This window comes from Macaca nemestrina, chromosome 11 (assembly GCF_043159975.1).
Source record: "Macaca nemestrina isolate mMacNem1 chromosome 11, mMacNem.hap1, whole genome shotgun sequence".
NCBI lineage: Eukaryota > Metazoa > Chordata > Mammalia > Primates > Cercopithecidae > Macaca > Macaca nemestrina.
The window spans coordinates 131,756,427-131,778,110 of NC_092135.1; the positions used below are offsets into that span (position 1 = coordinate 131,756,427).

A 21,684-nucleotide genomic window follows, 5' to 3' on the forward strand; every position below is an offset into this window, starting at 1 on the left:
GCAAGAAGGAGGTCTGCTTTGAGAAAGAACCGTTATTGTCTATGTTTTAAACAACTATAAAATAAGTTTCTCCCAAAGTTGGTTCAGTCTATACCCAGGAATGAACAAGGACAGCTTGGAGGTTAGAAGCAAGATGGAATCAGTTAAGTTAGATCTTTTTTGCAGCCTCAGGCATAATGTTGCAAAGGCAGTTTCATTCGCAACCACCATTCCTCTTTTTGCTTCTGTGAATTTCTCTATTTTAGATACCTCATATAAATAGAATGATATAACTTATAACTTTAAGTCATTTATTTGTTCCTGCATCTAAGTGTAGGTTGTTACAAGCAGCCAGGCCACGTCTGGAATACTTTGCTGCTTAGAAATTTCTTCTGCCAGATACCCTAGGTCATCACTCTCAAGTTTAAAGTTCCACAGATTCCTAGAGTATGGACTCAATACAGCCAAGTTCTTTGTTAAGGCATAGCAAGGGTGATCTTTGCTCCAGTTTCCAATAACTTCCTCATTTTCACATGAGATCTCATCTCATTTGATGAGATGAGATGAGAGGCCTGGCCCTCACTGCTGATTTTTCTATCAGTATTTTGGTCGCAAGCATTTAACCAGTCTCTAAGAAGGTCCAAGGTTTCCTTCATCTTCCTGTCTTCTTCTGAGCCCTTCAAACTCTTCAAACATCTGCCTGCTACCAAGTTCCAATGTTGCTTCCACATTTTCAGTATCTCTATAGCAACATCCCACTCTCAGTACCAATTTTCTATTAGTACTATTTTCTGTTGGTACCAATGTTCTACTCTTCATTATATTGCCATAAAGGAATGCCTGAGGCTGGGTAATTTATAAATAAAAGAGGTTTAGTTGGCTCAAGATTTTGCAGGCTGTACAAGTATGGCACTGGCATCTGTTCATATTCTGGGGAAGCCTCAGGGAGCATTTACTCATGGCAGAAGATGAAGCAGGAGCATGTCACATGACAAAAGCAGGAGCAAGAGAGAGTCGGTGGGGGAGGTCCACACACTTAACCATATCTTGTGAATACTCACTGACTATTGCAAGGACAGCAAAAAGCCATGAGGGATCCATCCCTATGATCCAAACACCTCCTACCAGGCCCTACCTCCAACACTGGGTAGTATATTTCAACATGAGATTTGGGTGGGGACAAATATTCAAACTATAACACTTACTGAACTGTGATTTGACATTTTCATTTGTCGCATTTGGAATTTTTTTTCCAGTTTCGTGAATCATTTTTTGCCACTTCATAGACCTCTCAGTTAACAAATTTTATAATTGTAGAACATATCTGGGTTTCATTTAAAGATACTTTTTTTGGGAAAATACCAAAAACCACAGTGAGAAATGAAACTTCCTTTTTTTGCTAATTCTATAGGAAAATTCTTTAGTAGTTTTGTGTGCATCGTTTTCATTTTTTGAAATTATTTTGTGCATGTGCATATATGTAATGTATATTCTTACACTCGTTTTGTTAAAATGTAGTAGCAAGCTGGACATATTGTTCTTTACTTTGCATTTTTAATTTGCCAATAAATTATAGACATCGTTAGAGGCCAATACCAACTGATTTGACAAGTTCTTTTAGTAATTGCATAAAAGTCTTTACTTTGGATTTAATGTAGTTTTTTCAACCAATTAATATTGATATATATTTAGGCATTTTCCAAATTTGTCTTTGTGCACATTAGGGTGCAAACACTCTTTAATATTTTCTTTACATTACTATGTTTCCATATTCATAGCCTCTGATGAATTCTTCATCATGTGGGTCCCCAGCAGCTTTACTTCTCTCATTGAACCCTGATTGCTGTAGACTGGAAGTAGTGTCTGTGGCAAAGTAATACCCTGTAATGTTTTACTTGAAATATAGTGAGGCAGAAAGAATAGGAGTGAGGGTAGAGGCTAGACCATAGCTCTACTGAAGTTTCTGCAAGAAAGACAAGGCAGGGTGGGGGAAACAGTTTAGCACTGGTCAGTTTGAATAATTTCAGTGGGCTCTGAGCTCTAAGGGCAGGCTCTTTGCTGTCTCTAATAATTGGCTGGCCCAGGGAGGTGCACTGCATCCCTACCAGATAGGGATTTTTAAGATGAGAAAATATAATATACCGAAAATTTAAAAATACACACAATACATGAATTATTTTATTCTTATGGATAAATACCCAACAGTGGAATAGCTGTGATCTATGGTAGGTATATGTTTACCTTTTTGAGAATTTGCTAAACAATATTTACAAGCGGCCAGACCAAAGTGCCCTCCCACCACCAGCATATGAGAGGTCCAGCTCTTCATACTCACCAACACTTGATGTCTTAGTCTGTTTGCATTGCGATAAAGGAATACCTGAGGTTGGTTAATTTATAAAGAAAGCATGTTTATTTGGCTTGTGGTTCATTCAGGCGGCACAAGAAGCATGGCACCAGCTTCCACATCAGGTGAGAGACTCAGGCTATTTCCACTCATGGCAGAAGGTGAGGGTGGAGGGTGCTGATCACATGGCAAGAGAGAAGCAAGAGAAGAAGCAGGCAGGTGCCAGGCTCTTTTTAACAATCAGTTCTTGCTGAAACTAGTAGATGGAAAGTTCACTCGTTACTGGGAGGGGGCACTAGGTCATTCATCAGGGATCCATCCAAACACCTCCCACTAATCCCCACTTCCAACATTAGGGATCACATTTCAACACTGATTTTGTAGGGACAGATAACTCAACTGTATCATTTGATATGGTCAGTCTTTTTCATTGCAGCTATTTTAATGGGATGTGGATTAAACCTCAGTTTGATCACCCTAATCATTAGTTATCTTGAACGTCTTTACATGTGCCTGTTTGCCATATGTGTACCTTCTTGGATTACTCTCTGTTCAAATCTTTGCTCATTTAAAAACATTTTTTAAAATTGAATTTTAAAGGTTATTTATATTCTGGATATTTATCATTTACCAGTCTGTAGATGTCTTTTTTAAAATAAACTTTTTATTTTACAATAAAATTAGATTTAAAGCAAGGGTGCAAAAAATTGCCCTGAGAATTCCCATATATCTTTTGCCAGTTTCGCCTATCGCTAAATGTTAGGTCACTATGCACATTTTCTAAAATTATACTTTAAGTTCTAGGGTACATGTGCATAATGTGCAGGTTTGTTACATATGTATACATGTGCTGTGTTGGTTTGCTGCACCCGTTAACTCATCATTTACATTAGGTATTTCTCCTAATGCTATCCCTCCGCCATCCTGCCAACTCACGACAGGCCCTGGTGTGTGACGTTCCCCTTCCTGTGTCCAAGTGTTCTTACTGTTCATTTCCCCCCGACGAGTGAGAACATGCAATGTTTAGTTTTCTGTCCTTGCAATAGCTTGCTGAGAATGATGGTTTCCAGCTTCATCCATGTTACTACAAAGGACATGAACTCATCCTTTTTATGGCTGCATAGTATGGTGTGTATGTGCCACATTTTCTTAATCCAGTCTATCATTGATGGACATTTGGGTTGGTTCCAAGTCTTTGCTATTGTGAATAGTGCCACAATAAACATATGTGTGCATGTGTCTTTATAGCACCATGATTTATAATCCTTTGGGTATATACCCAGTAATGGGATCACTGGGTCAAATTAAGGTATTTGTAGTTCTAGATCCTTGAGGAATCGCCACACTGTCTTCCACAATTGTTGAACTAGTTTACAATCCCACCAACATCCTCTCCAGCACCTATGCACATTTATCACAACTCATTAACCAACACTGACACATTACGATGAACCAAAGTCTATGTTTTCTCCAGATGTCATTAATTTTTACCTAATGTCCTTGTTCTTTTCTGGGATCCCATCCAGGATACCACATGACATTTACTCATCACATTTGTTTCATCTCCTCTAGCCTGTGACAGTTTTTCAGAGTTTCCTTGGTTTTGATTACTTTGTCAGTTTTGAGCAATTCCGGTGGAGGTATTCAATAGAACGTTCCTCAGTTTGAATTTGTCTAATGTTTTGATCATGGTAACACGGGTTATAGGTTTTTAGGAGGAAGACCGCAGGGTAATGTCTTTTCCCACTGTCTTGCGAATGGATACCCAACTGTTGAAGAGTCGTCTTTTCCTCACAGACTTGCCTTTGCACCTTTGAAAAAACTTGGTTGCTCATGCTTCTATTTCTGGGTATTCTATTCTGTTCCAACGATCTGTTAGTGAAATATTTGAGTACTATATACTTGTAATAAGTCTTGACATTAGGTAATAATTGCTCTCCATTTTTGTTATTGTAGGTCTTTTACATTTCTATATGAATTTCAGAATCAGTTTGCCAGTTTGGACAAAAAGATAGCCTGCTGGAATTTAGATTGGGGTTGTATTAAATTTATAGATCAACTAAAGAAAAATGACATTTTAACGATTTTGAGTTTTCTGATTCATGAACATATCTATTTATTCAGGTCTCTCACCAATGTTTTGTCATTTTCAGTGTACAGTCTTTCACATCTTTTGTCAGATTTCTCTCTTAGTATTTTTTATTTTTGATGCTATTTAGGTGCTGTTTTCATTCCAATTTTCAACTGTTCATTGCTAGTACATTTGACCCTTGAAGAATGCGAGGATTGAGGTACCAACCCCCAAGCAGTAGAAAATTGGCCGGGTGTGGTGGCTCAAGCCTGTAATCCCAGCACTTTGGGAGGCCGAGGCGGGTGGATCACGAGGTCAGGAGATCGAGACTATCCTGGCTAACATGGTGAAACCCCGTCTCTACTAAAAATACAAAAAAAAAAAAAACTAGCCAGGCGTGGTGGCGGGTGCCTGTAGTCTCAGCTACTTGGGAGGCTGAGGCGGGAGAATGGCGTGAACCCGGGAGGCGGAGCTTGCAGTGAGCCGAGATCACGCCACTGCACTCCAGCCTGGGAGACACAGCGAGACTCCGTCTCAAAAAAAAAAAAAAAAAAAAAAAAAAAAAAAAGAAAATTAGCATAGAAGGGTTTTTTGGGTTTCTTTTTGTTTTTTATTTTTGAGACAGAGTCGCGCTCTTTTGCCAAGGTTAGAGTACAGTGGGGTGATCTCAGCTCAATGCAACCTCCACCTCCTGGGTTCAAGTGATTCTCCTGCCTCAGCCTCCAGAGTAGCTGGGATTAAAGACATGCGCCACCACACGCAGCTAAGTTTTTGCATTTTTAGTAGAGATAGGGTTTCACCATGTTGGCCAGCCTGGTCTCCAACTCCTGGCCTCCAGTGATACACCCACCTTGGCCTCCCAAAGTGCTTGGACTACAGGTGTGAGCCACCGCACCTGGCACACAGAATTTTTGACTCCCTAAAAACGTAACTATTGATCACCTGCTGTACATTAGAAGTGTTACCAATAACAGAAACAGTCTCTTGACACATATTTGGTATGTTATATGTGTTATATACTGTATTGTTATAATAAAGTCAGCTAGAGAAAAGAAAATGTTACTTAGAAAATCTTAAGGAAGAAAAAATTAAGTATTCATTAAGTCGGAGTGGATCTTCATAAAGGTCTTCCTGTTGATTGTCCTCCATTGAGTAGGCTGAGAAGGAGGAAGAGGAGTGTTGGTTTTGTTGTTTCAGGGGTGGCAGAGGGGGAAGAAGTGGAGGAGATGGAAGGAGGAGAGTCGGGTACACTTGGTGTAACTTTACCGAATTACATCATAATTATTATTTGAGTTTTTTGCCTTTACAATTCTTTGAACATGCTTTTATGCAGTACTAATCCTTCTTTCCCATTTGCTTTAGTTTCAGTGCCCATTCATGGAAGGGTTTGTGTTATAAAATAAGTCAAAAGTAATCTTAATAATTGGAAGCCTTTACTAGACTGTTTAAAGGAATTTGTTTCCTGGCATGGCTTCTTCTTTAGTATCTGGTACTCATTCAAAAGCACTCATCTCCATCAAGTCATCTTCTGTTGAGTCCTCTTGTGTGGTGTCTATTCGTTCTTGAATTTCTCCCAGTTTCATATCTTGAAAGACCGTGTCCCCCACCTTTTGTTGCTGAATTAGAGATGTTGTGTTTGGAAGCAGGTGAACCACTTTGATACCTTCAGTGTTGAACTCGTGGGTTCTGGGTGGCTCGGGGCATTGTCCAAAACAAAAGAACTTTCAAAGACAGTCTCTCACTGGCAAGATATTTCCTGACTTCAGGGACAAAGCAATGATAGAACCAATCCAGAAAAGTGTTCTTGCCGAGGCCTTCTTGTACAACAAAAAAACTGGCAGCGGGTATTAATCTTTTCCTTTCAAGGCTTGGGGGCTAGCAAGTTCATGGATGGGGGCAGTCCTATTTGTAAAGCCAAACATACAAACATATAAACTATGTCAAAGGCATAGCGTGGATACTGTGAAAGGAGGGTGAAAACACAAAGATGACATCATCTCTGACCTCAAGGAGTGCTTAGCAGACTGAGGGAGACAAGTATATATTTTCCTGAAAGAGGGCACTGGAGTAATGGCATGTTTAGAATGTGGAAGTTGGGCAGTCACTGAGAGGCAGCTCAGCAGAGTGCTCGCGCGAGGACTGGGCGGGCAACTCCGCACTGCATGCAATGTATCTTTGGAAAGCCATTAAAATAGGTGATGATTACTTTCCATCAAGTCCCTGGTATGGTCCATGGAGGCAGGGTTGTCAGTCTCATTTCAGCATTTTAGAGACTTCTCAGGGTTTGGAAATGGAAGAAGACAAGCAGCAATGTGTATACATTGCAGAGACACAGGTGAACCCCAAGTTAGGAGGTTAGGAGATCAATGCTAAGGTCCTTGTTTTCTTTACTTGGAGCATGAGTTGCCATCTTTTCTGGACAGAGTTTTTGGTTGCCTAAAGGTAAAATCGAAATTTTGCTTTGGGACATATTCCTAAAACTTTAGCTTTAATCAAATTTACTTTTACTTTATCTTTCTGAACCTTCAAGGTCCAAAAGCATTGGTTAATATTTCTGCTTCTAAACTCACATTGCAGCACAGGGCATGTTCTGCCCCCAAGGCAAAGAACATAAACTACTCTTGTCTGGAAAACATACAAATAGGTATCTCAGCAAAGGCTACTCATGTATTCTTGTTCTTTTAAGTAAATCATTGTCAGTGACTGATTTTTTTTTTTTTTTTATGAAAGGATAAATACATGCCCTTTATTGGGGTCAGGTTTTGTGCTTGTACTTCTCCTGTCTACTGTATCATAGGAGCTTAGAATCCCAGCTGCTTGCGTTCGGCTGCGGTTCCCTGATGACTCGCACAGGGTGGAGCAGTCCCCTTCCCCTATGTGTGTGTCTGCTGCTGGCCTGTGGCTTTGCCGAGGCAGGGAAACTGCTGGTAGTGCCCATGGATGGGAGCCACTGGTTCACCATGAGGTCGGTGGTGGAGAAACTCATTCTCAGGGGGCATGAGGTGGTCGTAGTCATACCAAAGGTGAGTTGGCAACTGGGAAGATCACTGAATTGCACAGTGAAGACTTATTCAACTTCATACACTCTGGAGGTTCTGGACCAGGAGTTCAAGGCTTTTGCCCAGGCTCAATGGAAAGCACAAGTACAAAGTATATTTTCTCTAATAATGAGTTCATACAATGACATTTTTGACTTATTTTTTTCAAATTGCAGGAGTTTGTTTAAGGACAAAAAGTTAGTAGAATACTTAAAGGAGAGTTCTTTTGATGCGGTATTTCTGGATCCTTTTGATACCTGTGGCTTAATTGTTGCCAAATATCTCTCCCTCCCCTCTGTGGTCTTCGCCAGGGGAATATTTTGCCACTATCTTGAAGAAGGTGCACAGTGCCCTGCTCCTCTTTCCTATGTCCCCAGAATTCTCTTAGGGTTCTCAGATGCCATGACTTTCAAGGAGAGAGTACGGAACCACATCATGCACTTGGAGGAACGTTTATTATGCCACCGTTTTTTCAAAAGTGCCCTAGAAATAGCCTCTGAAATTCTTCAAACACCTGTCACGGTATATGATCTTCACAGACAAATATCAATTTGGTTGCTGCGAACGGACTTTGTTTTGGACTATCCCAAACCCGTGATGCCCAACATGGTCTTCATTGGTGGTATCAACTGCCATCAGGGAAAGCCATTGCCTATGGTAAGTCATCTCTCCTTTAGCACATTAAGAATATTTCAGCTTTAGAAATTAAAAAAGGATTCTTTACTGAAGTGTGATTTGACATTTTCATTTGTTTCATTTCAGATTTCTTTCCAATTTAACAAATTATTTTGTGCCAGTGCATGTACTTATCAGTTAGCAAATTTTATAAAACTGCCCTTCTTGAAGATATGTATTTATAATTTATAAAATTGTATATCATATGCAGCCTACATTTTTAAGTACCATGTTTAGAAAAGTACCAAAAACCGCAGTAAGAAATGAAACTCCCCTTTTTTGTTAATTCTATATGACCCCCTAGAGGAAATGCTCTTAGTTTTGTGCACATTCTTTTCATTTTTTAAAAAAAGTACGTACGCACTATATTTAATGTAAATTCTCACACCTATTTTGTTAAAATAAAATCTAGTATTGGGCTGGACATATTCTTCTTTTCTTTGCATTTTTCACTTGCCAATAAATTATAGATACCTTTATAGACCAATACAGACAGCTTTGACAAGTTCTATTAATAATTGCATAAAATACTTTTCTTTGGATAGAATGTAGTTTTTAACCAATTAATATTGATATAGATTTAGGCATTTTGCATTTTTTGCCTTTAGCAATAAGGCCATGTAAACACTCTTTAATGCTTTCCTTACATGAATATATTTCCATATTATTGCTTTTATCTTAGTTGACTGGAGCCCTACATGTAGGGTTACAGGATTTTCCTGAATTGAGGATTGGCCTCTTTTTGCTATTATGTCTTCCTGTTCATGAATATGTATGTCTCACTATTTATTCAGATCTTGTTTTATATACATAAATAAAATTTTTCACTATATAAACATTTTATGTTTCTTATTAACATTTATTCCTTGGCATTTCAGTATTTTTGAAACTATTGGGTACAGGGCAATTTTTCCATTTCTACATTTAGCTGACTATGGGAAATTAAAGTTTTGTTTTTTGCATATGTATCTTGTATCCAGCCACATTACTAACTTTTCTTATTATTTTGTAGTATAGATTAGATGTACAATATACGATGTCATCTGCAAAGAATTCCCTTCTCTGATATTTATACCACTTACTTTGCTTTCCTGGAGCATATACATCCAAAACACTATTGAGTAATATTGTGAGAGTAGCCAGTTTAAATAGGGATTCAGTCACTCGTGATTGAAAAGTCCTTGACAAATACCAGAATAACATTCTTAGCAAATATATAGTTGCTAAATCTAGATTAAACACCTAATGTCTAATCTCAGTATATTATTTTATTAGGGATAGAGTATACAATTTATCTATTGTTCTGGCCTCTTAAAAGGTTCAATAGACTTGGTAACACAGTCATATTCTCTCACATATTGGCAGATGTTTGGCAAAAGAGTGGCTGTTCAGCCAACTCACGGGAAAGTGAAATAATGCTCTTTCTAAAAAGCAGGAGGACTACAGTTGCAGGCCTTTCAAAATTAAGCATGACTTTCAGATCTTCACAAGACTAGGCTAGGAGATGCAAGTGGCAGAAATCTAAGAGGTTAGACTTGTGTAAGCACTTTTCTCCCCTTTACCCTCCATTAATTATAGTATGCTCCATTAATTATAGTACCAACCTCCACTCATGTGTTGCCTGCACCCCACACCCTTTGGCTGAGGGTGAGGCCCTGCCACTTCCTGAACCCACACTGAGTTCATTGTGGCTCACAGGGTCACCCAGAGGCCTTTAGAGATATAAAAACCTGTATGATTTTATATCACCTATGATAGAGCGATATCTATAAAATATTAAACATTAAACTATATATAGTTTCATTTATTTTGATTATAAATATCTTTTATGAGATATGAAATAAATGTGTTTATGTGTCTATTAAAGAATATGGATGTATGAGAGTTTTTATACTTGTGGAAGGTTATATATATATTAATGTATATATTTATGACTATACATGTAAAGCCAGCAGGATTCTCACAGAGGAATTCAGGACTCAAAGAAGGCTTTCTGGCAAAGAGCCTTGGATATGGCCCAAGCACAAAAGTAAATTGTCATCGAAAGGATGGACACTGCATATTGCTCCTTCCTTGTTTCAGAGGCCAGGATGTGTCTGGGAAAAGCATGCAGTTTGTTACATCTTTCTGGGAAACAGGATTCAGAATCTACGTCTCATCTGTCTGATGAGAAGGAAGCATTACTTGATGATGGAAAATGTGTTTGTGCATGTACGTGTTTGTGTATGTGCAGGTGTGTTAGTGTGCAGTGTCCCAGACCCTGCACAGGGGATTTTCTTGAAGGTCTCCTGTAACAAAATCTCCTTGAGCCTATCCAAGAGAATTACATCCAGAGATGTAACTAAATACTTTAACAAGGATGGCAGATGACCCCATCTCCAACGTCAGGGATCAAATTTCAACGTGAGATTTGGAGGGGACAGACTTCTAAACTATATCATTCTGTGTGGTCATTCTTTTACATTTCAGCATTCTAATGTGTGTGTGTGTGTTGATTAATGATGTGTAAATAATTCAGCAGAACATTGAAATAGTTTTAATGGGAAAAAGAGGAATTCACTCCTAGTCTTTTTGAATTTTGTTGAGTTCCAACAGAATTAATCACTGGTTTTAGGTGAAAAGAATTCAGGTTCTGTCTCTACCATCCATGGCAGGTGCAGCTCTGGGGGTGGGATATGGTTACAAATAAATAAAAGATCTGTGCTTCCACCATTGCTCTAAGATTCTGGCTCTAGTCCAAGATCCAAATTCAAAGTTAGCTCTTGGTGGACAAGACTAAGGCGTCCCACTAACATCATTTACATCAAGTTTTTATTTTCAAAGTTTTCAAACATACACAAAGGAGAGACTCAGTGTAATGAGCACCCACTTATCCATTCTTAGGTTAAATCATTTTCACTATTTTTCTGTGCAAATTCATGTGTCCTTTTATTCTGTCTTTTTAAAGAAAACTTTTAAAAAGCAATTTGTGCCATTTTAATAAGAAATTCTTGGCATGTCATTCCATCACTGAATACTTCATTTAATATTAAAAAAATAGGAAAAATTTGTTACATAGCCACAGTATCATTATCATATCTAAGACAATAAAAATTCTTTAATATTATCTAATTTACAGTCCATAATTAAATTTCCCCTTATTGTCTCACACAACATCTTTCGATACAGACCAATGGAATAGACTGGAGAATTCAGAAATAAACCCATACATATACATCCTTGGCCAATTGACTAGGTACCAAATTTTGACAAGGGTGTCAGGATCATTCAAATGGAAAAGAATAGTCTCTTTAACAGAAGACCCACCTGGGGTCCTTAAGCTCCAGCATCAGACTCCAAAACCATTTGCAGAGATCATCCAGCAGCTCTCACCATGCCTCTGATGAATCCTTCACCATGTGCATCCCCAGGGATCCTGCAAATATTTTCTCACAGTCTGTTGAGTGACCTTTCTTACAAATGCTTCATTGTAGAATAAATATAGGGTTATAGCAAGGTTGCAACAAATAGTTTAGAGAATTCTCATCTACCCTGTGTCCAGTTTCCCCCATTGTTAAATCTCATGTTTCTACAGTACATCCATCACAACTCATTCACCGACATTGACACATAATGATGAACTAAAGGCTAAAGTCTGTTTCCTTCAGATTTCATTAATTTTTACTTAATTTCCCTGTTCTTTTATGGGATCACATTGATACCACCTGAAATGTAGTTGTCATGTCTCCTTAGTCTCCTCCAGCCTGTGATGGTTTCTCAGACTCTCCTTGTTGTTAGTGACTTGGGTAGTTTTGAGCAGCCTGGTCAGGTGTCCTGTAGAATGTTCCTCTAGAATGTCAGTGTGTGTTTTGCCTGATGTTTTCATCGTGGTAAAACTGGGTTTATAGACTTGTGGTGAGAAGACACAGAGGTCTTTTCTTGTTTTTTTGCGTGTGAATATTCAACGGTAGAAAAGCTTAACCTTTACTCCACTGCATTGCCTTTGTACCTTTGTAAAAACTTGGTGGTTCATACATCTGTGCACGTATTTCTAGACTTTGTATTCTGTTCTGTTGATCTATTTGTGAAATATATGATTACTATAGCTGTGTAATAATCTGTAAATGAGGTAGTGTTACCTCTCTAATGTTTTTTTTTTTTTTCATATTGCTTTTGCTATTGGAGGTCTTCTACATTACCATATGCATTTTAGAATAAGTTCATTAATTTGTACAAAAAGTCTGCTGGATTTTGATTGGGATTGTATTGTATTTATAGATCAACTGGGGAGAACAACATCTTAGCAATTTTGAGTTTTCCAATTCATTAACATATCTATTTATTTAGGTCCTTCATCAGTGTTCTGTAGTTTTTAGTGTACAGTCATCCACATCCTTTGTCAGATATATCCCTAAGTATATCATGTTTTTGATGCTATTTAAGTGGTATTTTTAATCCAATTTTCAATTGTTCATTCCTAGTACAGTTGACCCCTGAACAATGTGGGAATGAAGGGGACCAACACATGTGCAGCAGAAAATCCGCATAGAACTTTTGATTCTCCAAAAACTTAACTAGTAATGGCCAACTGTTTACCAAAAGCCTTACCAATAACATAAACAGTCCAATTAACACATATTTTGAATGTTATTAGTATTATATCCTGTATTATGACAATACAGCCAGCTAGAGAAAAGAAAATGTTATTAAAAAACTTAACATATGAAAAAATGTTCAGCATCACTATTATCAGAAAAATGAAAATCAAAACCACAATGAGATATCCTCTCACACCAGTTAGAATGGCTGTTATTAAAAAGTCAAGAAACAACAGATGGTGGTGAGGCTGCTGAGAAAAGGGAACACTTGTACCTTCTTGGTGGGAATGCAAGTTAGTTCATCCCCTGTGGGAAGTAGTTTGGAGATTTTGCAAAGAACTTAAAACAGAACTGTCATTCGACGCAGCAATCCCAATACTAGATATAAGCAAAAAAAATCGTTTTACCAAGAAACACATGCACTGGTATGTTCAGTGCAGCCCTATTCCGAATAGGAAAGACATGAAATCAACCTAGGTGCCTGTCAGCAGTGGCTTAGATGAAGAAAATATGGAACATATACACCATGGAATATGCAGCCATAAAAAAATAATGAAATCATGTCCTTTGTAACAGCATGGATGCAGCTGGAGGTCATTATCCTAAGGGAATATATACAGGCACAGAACACCAAATATCATGTGTTTTCACTTAGATATGGGAGCTAAATAGTGGTACTCATGGGCATAAAGATGGCAACAATAGACACTATAGACTCCTAAAGGGGAGAGAAAGTGGTGCAAGAGTTGAAAAACTATTGGGTACTATGCTCAGTACTTGGATGATGGGAGCAATCATACCCCAAACATCAGCCTCACACAATATACTCAGATAACCTGCACATGTACTCCTGAATCTAAAATAAAAGTTGAATATGTATAAGCAGAAGTGAATCATCATAAAGGTCTCCATTCTCATTGTCTTCCATTGAGTGGGTTGTGGAGGAGGAGGAGGAGTAGATGTTGGTCTTGCTGTCTCAGGGTGGCAGAAGCAGAAGAGGCACAGGAGGTGGAAGGGGAGTCAGGTGAGGCAGGTGCACTTGGTGTAACCTTATGGAAATGCATCATAATTTCTGTCTGTTTTTTTTTCTCTTTGATTTATTTAAAAATGCTTTTATACAGTACTAATCCTTCTTCCCCATTGGCTTTCGTTTCAGTGCTCATATAATAGAAGGGTTCATGTTGTAATAGAAGTCAATAGCAGTCTTAAATAATTGGAAGTCTTTCTATGAGGCTTGCACTGTCTAAGGCCAATTTTTTTTTCTGGCACTGCTTCTTCTACATCTTCTTCCTTGTCAAGTACTGATTGGAAAGCACTCATCTCCATCAGGTCCTCGATTAATTCCTTGAGTTTGGCATCTATTGACTGTTGAATTTCTCCAAGATTCATATTTTGAAACACCTTATCCCCCACATTTTGTTGCTGTATCCATAATCCCTTTCATGATTTCCTTGATTGGCTCTGCCATAAATCCTGTGAAGTCATGTGCAACATCTGGACACAGTTTTCTCCAGAAGAAATGTATTGTTTAGGGCTTGGTGGCTTTCACAGATCTTTCTATAACAACAATGGCATCTTCAGTGGTGTAATTCTTCTGGACTTTCATGACATTCTCTATCCAGATTCTCTTCCATAGTATTGACAATCCTTTCCATAGAACACTGTGTGTAATGAGTTCTAAAGTTCCTTATGACCCCTGATTGAGAGACTGAATTAGAGATGTTGGGTTTGGAAGCAGGTAGACCACTTTGACACCTTCCGTGTTGAACTCATGGGTTCTGGGTGGTTAGGGGCATTGTCCAATATCAAAAGAACTTTAAAAGAGAGTCCTTTATTGGCAATGCATTTTCTGCCTTCAGGGACAAAGCATTGATGAAACCAATCCAGAAAATGTGTTCTTATTGTTGAGTCCTTCTTTTTGTACAACCATAAAACTGTCAGTGGGTGTTGATCTTTTCCTTTCAAGGCTCGAGGTTTGGTAGTTCTACCGATGAGGGCAGTCCTGAGTGTAAACTTGACTGCATTTACACAAAACAGTAGAGTTAGCCTATCCCTTCCTGCCTTACATTCTGATGCTTGGTTTTCTTCCTCGCTAATAAATGTCTTTTGTATCATCTTTTTGTTTGTTTGTTTTTGTTTTTTCCAGAATAGGGCACTGCCATCTGTATTTAAAACCTGTTCAGGCAGATATCCTTTCTCCTCAACGTTTTTCTTCATGGTGTCTGGGGACTCATCTGCCTCCTTTTGCTTGGCAGAGGCTGGTTTTCCTATTATCTTCACAATTTTAAAGGCAAACCTCTTTGTAAAACTAGCAAACCATCCTTTGTTGCCATTAAATTCTCCAGTTTTAGATTCTTCACCTCTCTTTTGCTTTAACTTGTCATATAATGACTTTGATTTTTCTCAAATCACAATGGCATCTATAAATACACCTTTCTTATAGCAATCCTACACCCACATTAAAGCTGCATTTTCAATATGAGACAAAAATGTATTTCACAAAAAAATGCAAGGTTTGGCTCCTGCTGGCATAGCTGCAGCAATGTCTTTATGAATCCCCTTCCCTTCCCTTCCCTTCCCTTCCCTTCCCTTCCCTTCCCTTCCCTTCCCTTCCCTTCCCTCCTCTCCCCTCCCCTCCCCTTCCCTCCCCTCCCCTTCCCTCCTTCTTTCTCCCTTTCTTTCTTTCTTTCTTTCTTTCTTTCTTTCTTTCTTTCTTTCTTTCTTTCTTTCTTTCTTTCTTTCTCACTTTCTTTCTCACTTTCTATCTATCTCTTTCTGTCTCTCTTTCTTTCTTTCTTTTGCAATGGTCCTTATCTAGCTTCATTGATTTTGAAATGGTAGGCAATCATAGCGGCAGAGCTCAATCTATGGTACCTATCAAGTAATTCAACTTTTTTTTTGGTAATGTCATGATTTTTCTTTGCTTCTTGGGAGTACTTCCAGCATCTCTAGTGGCACTTTGTAGTCCCATGATGGTATTCAAGATTTACAGTATTACACTAATCATGATGAAAAATACAGTAGAACCATGAGAGATCACTTTTTACTCTGACATGCAATTTACTGGAGAGATGAAATGCTCAGAGAGTATAAGTGTTATATCACATGCATTTAAGCCACACTTCAGCTCACTGCAATAGCAACAGGAGGTAGTGACAAAATTATTATAGTAGTGTAGTATGTACTAGAGGAAAGTGACTAAGCAAATGTCTAGTACCAGTTAGAGTGTACTGGAGGGAGCCATCTTGTGCTCCTACAAGAATTATGCCCTGAGGTTGGCTGTTGAATCCCTCACTAAATGCTCCTCAGGGTGTTGCCTGACACACACCGCTGAGCTCAACCATAAAAATCTGCACGATGGAATTCAGCCCAATGCAGCGAGAATTCCCATGGACTTCCTCTGTACAAGGCAAAGCATAGGTGCTGTGGAAGGAGGATGAAAACAGGAAGAAGATGTAATCTCATCTTTAAGGGGTGCTCGGTAGAATGGAGGAGAACAATACATAGATTCCTAAAGATGGGCACCAAAGTGATTGGGGTGGGCCCACAGCAGAGGCCTACAGCTCTGTTCAGAATGCAGAAGCAGGGTGGGCAGAGAGAGGCAGCTCATCAGAGTGCTTGGGCAAGCATAGGGCCAGCGACTCACCACTGCAGACAATGTATCTGAGGAAAGCCATTTAAAATAGGTGATAGTCACATTCCATCAAATGTTTGGAAGAGTCCATGGAGGTAGGGTTGTCAATCTCATTACAGCATTTCAGAGACCTCAGAAGATTTGGAAATGAAAAAAGACAAGCAGCACTTGTGGTTCACCTGTGTCACAATTATGGCTCACCTGCATCTCTGCAATGCACAGGCGAGCTGTGTATTGCAGAGACACTGGTGAGCCACAGTTTCCTCCCAGTTAGGAGGTCAGTGCTAAGACTCTTGCTCTCTTTCCGTCAAACATGAGATGCCAATTTCTTTCTGGGCAGAGGACAAAATAAAAATTGTCTGTAAACTTTGGCCAGGCACAGTGGCTTACGCTTGTAATCCCAGTACTTTGGGAGGCCGAGGCAGGCAGATTGCCTGAGCTCAGGAGTTCAAGACCAGCCTGGGCAGCATGATGAAACCCCGTCTGCACTAAAATACAACATATTAGTTGGACATGGCAGCGTGTGCCTGTAATCCCAGCTACTGAGGCTGAGGCAGGAGAATCGTTTGAACCCAGAAGGCGGAGGTTGCAGTGAGCCTAGATCGCACCACTGCACTCCAGCCTGGATGACAGAGTGAGACTCCATCTCAAACAAAGAAAAAAAAAATAGCAAATTTTTCTTTGTGACAAATTCCAAAATTATTAGCTTCATTTAAATTTACTTTCCTTTTCATCTTTCAATGTTGTCAAGACCAAAAGCATTGCTTAATAATTTTGTTTATAAACTCATATTGCAGCACAGGGCATGATCTGTCCTCAAGGCAAAGATGATGAGTTACACCTTTCTTGAAAACATGCAAGTAGGTATCTCAGCAAAGGCTACTCATGTGTTATTATGAGTAAATCACTGGCAGTGAATGTGCATTTTTTTTTTTTAATGGATGGATGAGTACACGCCTTCTTTTGAGGGCAGGTTCTATCTGTACTTCTTTCACCTACTATATTGTAGGAGCTTAGAATCCCAGCTGCTGGCTCTGAGCTGAAGTTCTATGATGGCTTGTGCAGGGTGGACTGGCCTTCTTCCCCTATCTGTGTGTCTACTGCTGACCTGTGGCTTTGCCGAGGCAGGGAAGCTGCTGGTAGTGCCCATGGATGGGAGCCACTGGTTCACCATGCGGTCAGTGGTGGAGAAGCTTATCCTCAGGGGGCATGAGGTGGTGGTAGTCATGCCAGAGGTGAGTTGGCAACTGGGAAGATCACTGAATTGCACAGTGAAGACTTATTCTACCTCATACACTCTGGAGGATCAGGACCGGGAGTTCATGGTTTTGGCCGATGCTCACTGGACAGCACGACTGCAAAATGCATTTTCTCTATTAACAAGTTCGTCCAATGGTATTTTTGACTTATTTTTTTCAAATTGCAGGAGTTTGTTTAAGGACAAAAAATTAGTAGAATACTTAAAGGAGAGTTCTTTTGATGCAGTGTTTCTGGATCCTTTTGATGGCTGTGGCTTAATTCTTGCCAAATATTTCTCCCTCCCCTCTGTGGTCTTCGCCAGGGGAACATTTTGCCACTATCTTGAAGAAGGTGCACAGTGCCCTGCTCCTCTTTCCTACATCCCCAGAGGTCTCTTAGGGTTCTCAGATGCCATGACTTTCAAGGAGAGAGTATGGAACCACATCACACACTTGGAGGAACTTTTGTTTTGCCCCTATTTTTTAAAAAATGTCTTAGAAATAGCCTCTGAAATCCTCCAAACATCTGTCACGGCATATGATCTCTACAGCCACACATCAATTTGGTTGTTGCGAACGGACTTTGTTTTGGACTATCCCAAACCCGTGATGCCCAACATGGTCTTCATTGGTGGTATCAACTGCCACCAGGGAAAGCCAGTGCCTATGGTAAGTCCTCTCTCCTTTAGCACATTAAGAATAATCTGCCTTTGGACATTAAAAGAAGATTTCTTACTGAACTATAATCTATCATTTACATTTGTCCCATTTGGAATTTCTTTCTGGTTTAAGGAATTCTTTTGTACCAATTCACTTAATTGTTGGGTAGCAAATTGTATAAAGCAGCTCTTGTTGATATGTAAGTGTATACAATTGATATAATTGTAGATCATATCTAGGCTGCAATCTAAATGCTATTTTTGGAAACATACCAAAAACCACAGTAAGAAATGAAACTTCCTTTTTTTTTTTGCTAATTCTATACTACCCCCAGAGGAAAATACTCTTAGCAGTTTTGTGTGAATTCTTTTCAATTTTTTTTGAAATTATACTATGTATATGCACATATTTAGGGTAAATTCTCACTTCTATTTTATTAATATAAAATCTAATATCATGCTGGCTATGATTTTTTTTATGTTAGATTTTTCTCTTGTCAATAAGTTAAAGATATCTTTACAGGTCAATGCATACAGATTTGATATGTTCTTTTAATAATTGCATAATAGTCTTTACTTTGGATGCAATGTAGTTTTCCAGCCGATTAATATTGATAGAGATTTAAGTGTTTTCCCCTTTTGGGGTTTATGAACAATAATAAACATTCTTATATACTTTCTTTGTATATATTTCCATATTTTTGCTTTTATCTCAGTAGGGTATCGTCCTATGAGTATGGTTGCTTGGTTTTCATTAAATAAGATTGGCATCCTTTTGCTATTACATCTTCCTATTCAAGAATATGAATCCCTCATTATTTATTCTGATTTTGTTTTATGTCCATAAATAAAATTTTGCACTTTATAGAAGTATTTTATCTTTCTTATTAACCTTTATTCCCCTGCATTTCATTGTTTTTGAAACCATTATTTCAAAATGGTTTCAAAATTTTCCCATTCTCTTTTGAATTAATTATGCATAATTAATGTACTGCTTTGAGTTGTACACATTTATCTTGTATGTAGTCATATTACTAACCTCTTGTATTAGTATGTAAGGTGTATTAAGTGTGCAATATCATCTGCAAATTATTCCCTCCCCTGTTATTTATACTTCTTATTTTGGTGGAGCATATAGTTCCAAAACATTATTGAATAATGTTGTTGGTCTAGCCAGTTTAAATTAGGATTCGGTCACTTGCAATTGAAAAAGTCTTGACAAACATAAGAGTAAGATTCTTGGCAAATGCATAGTTGCCAAATCCAGGTGAAACATCTGGTGTCTCATCTAAGTATATTATTTTATTACGGATGGAGTATACATTTTTATCTATTGTTCTGGCTTCTTACAAGGTTCAGTAGACTTGGTAACACAGTCATATTCTCTCACACATTGGCAGATGTTCGGTGAAAGAGTGACTGTTCAACCAACTCATGGGAAAATGCAACCACGCTCTTTCTAAAAAGCAGGGAGACTACAGCTATAGGCCTTTCAAATGAAACATGACTTTCAGCTCTTGGCAAGACCAGGCAAGGAGATGCAAGTTGTAGGACGCTAAGAGATAGACTTATCGAAGTGTCTCTCCCCAGTTTACCCTCCATCAATTACAGTACCAGCCACCACTCAGGTATTGACTGCAGCCTCATGGCCTCTAGCCAAGCGTGTGACCTGCCACTTTCTGAACCTATGCTGAATTTGTTGTGGCTCAAAGGGTCATCCAAAGGGCTTTAGAGATATAGAAATCTGTATATGATTCTATACCATCTATAATGGTATATGATAGAGAGATTTATAAAATATGAAACAGTGAACCATATATAGTTTTACATATTTTGCTTATTCGTATATCTTCAATGGTGTATAAAATATATGCATTTATATACCTTTACAGAATATATATATATATGAGATAGGATTTATAGATGTGGAAGGTTATATATTAATGTATATATTTATAAATATAAAATAAATATAATTATCAAAGAAGAATTCGATCATAAAGAGTGCCCTTTGGCGAAGAACCTTGGATATGGCTCAACCACAGAAGTAAATTGTCATAGAAAGATTTATGAGCACTGCATAGTGTTCCTTTCTTGTTTCGTATGGGCAGTGTGTGTCTTGGAAAAGTATACAGTTTTTTGTACCTTGTTGGCCAACAGGATTCATAGTCTGCATTTCATCTGTCTGATGAAAAGAAAGCATTGCTTGATGGTAAAGTGTGTGTGTGTATGTGGTGTTTGTGCACGAATGTGTCTGTATGTGCAGGTGTGTTTGTGTGCAATGTCTTAAGCTCTATACAGGAGATTTTTTGTCTGAAAGGTTTCCTATAACAAAATCTTATTGAGTCTATCCAGGGGAATTACACCCAGGGATGTAATTAAATACTTTAACAAAGATGGTAGATCATCATTCAGGAGAACATTAAAACAGTTTTGTTTTGTATTTTTAGTACAGACAGTGTTTCACCATATTGGCCAGGCTGGTCTCTGACTCCTGACCTCAAGTGATCCACCTGCCTCGGCCTTTCAAAGTGTTGAGATTACAGGCATGAGCCACCACACCCGGACTTAAAATGGTTTTAATGAGAAAAAAAGAAAATCACTTCCACTTTTCTTGACTTTTTGGTGAATTACAGCAGAATTGATGGTTGAATCCAGTTATAAAGAATTTGGGCTCAGTCAACACCATCTAGGGCCAGTGCAGCTCTGGAGAACTGGGGCTGGGATGTGGTTACAGCAAGAAAAGATCTGTGCTTTCCCCATTGCTCTCGCATTCTGTTTTTGATCTAAATTCAAATTTACCTGTTAGTGGGCAAGCCCAAGGCCTCCCTCCAAGATTATTTATTTCAACTTTTTATTATCAAAGTTTTCAAACATATACCGAGGAGAGGCTGTAGCATAATGTATACCCATGTAGCCATTCTTAGGTTAAATAATTTTCAATATCTTTCTGTACTGCTTCATCTTTCTTCGTTTTTTCTTTCATTTTAAAGAAAAATTTTGACTTTTCTTTTAAAAGAAAATCTTGGCATGTTGTCTCATCATGAAATACTTCACTAAATATAAAAAATAAGGAAAATTTGTTTCACAGCCACAGTTCCTAAGACAATCAATAATTCTTTAATATTATCTCATTTTCAATCCATAATTAAATTTATCCTGATTGTCTTAAAATATCTTTTACATGTAGATCAATGGAATAGAATTTACAATCCAGAAATAATCCCATACATTCTTTGCCTTGATTTTTACCATGGTGCCAAGACCATTGAAATGGCAAAGAATAGTGTCTTCAACAGAGGGCTCTAAGACAACTGCATATCCAAGTGCAAGAGAATGAAGTTGCACCCTTACCTTGTATCATATACAAAAATTAACTTGAAATGGACCAAAGACCTAAATAGAAAATCTAAAACTGTAAAACTCTTAGAAGAAAACATTGGGGAAAATATTCATGACCTTGAAT

At 38.3% G+C, this 21,684-nt stretch overlaps 2 protein-coding genes and 1 pseudogene across 2 annotated transcripts in view; all 3 read left to right on the forward strand.

The window, feature by feature from the left end:
- The window catches only part of LOC105473888 (UDP-glucuronosyltransferase 1-6), a 136,843-nt gene that overhangs the window by 15,661 nt on the left and 99,498 nt on the right, over positions 1–21,684 (forward strand). The window lies entirely within an intron of this gene.
- Positions 7,039–15,252, forward strand: LOC112425211 (UDP-glucuronosyltransferase 1A9-like). The gene is made up of 2 exons (XM_024790281.2): positions 7,039–8,092; positions 10,059–15,252. Exons 1-2 carry the CDS (start codon positions 7,238–7,240, stop codon positions 10,275–10,277), a joined length of 1,074 nt encoding a protein of 357 aa, XP_024646049.2. The 5' UTR covers positions 7,039–7,237; the 3' UTR covers positions 10,278–15,252.
- On the forward strand, positions 15,352–18,536 carry LOC139357250 (UDP-glucuronosyltransferase 1A7 pseudogene; annotated as a pseudogene).

Excerpts from the sequence above, each read along its gene's own strand:
- LOC112425211 (XM_024790281.2), top strand. The coding sequence starts at position 7,238 with ATGACTCGCACAGGGTGGAGCAGTCCCCTTCCCCTATGTGTGTGTCTG. Across the intron at positions 8,093-10,058 it reads AGGGAAAGCCATTGCCTATG|CCAGCAGGATTCTCACAGAG; the intron begins GTAAGTCATCTC and ends ATACATGTAAAG.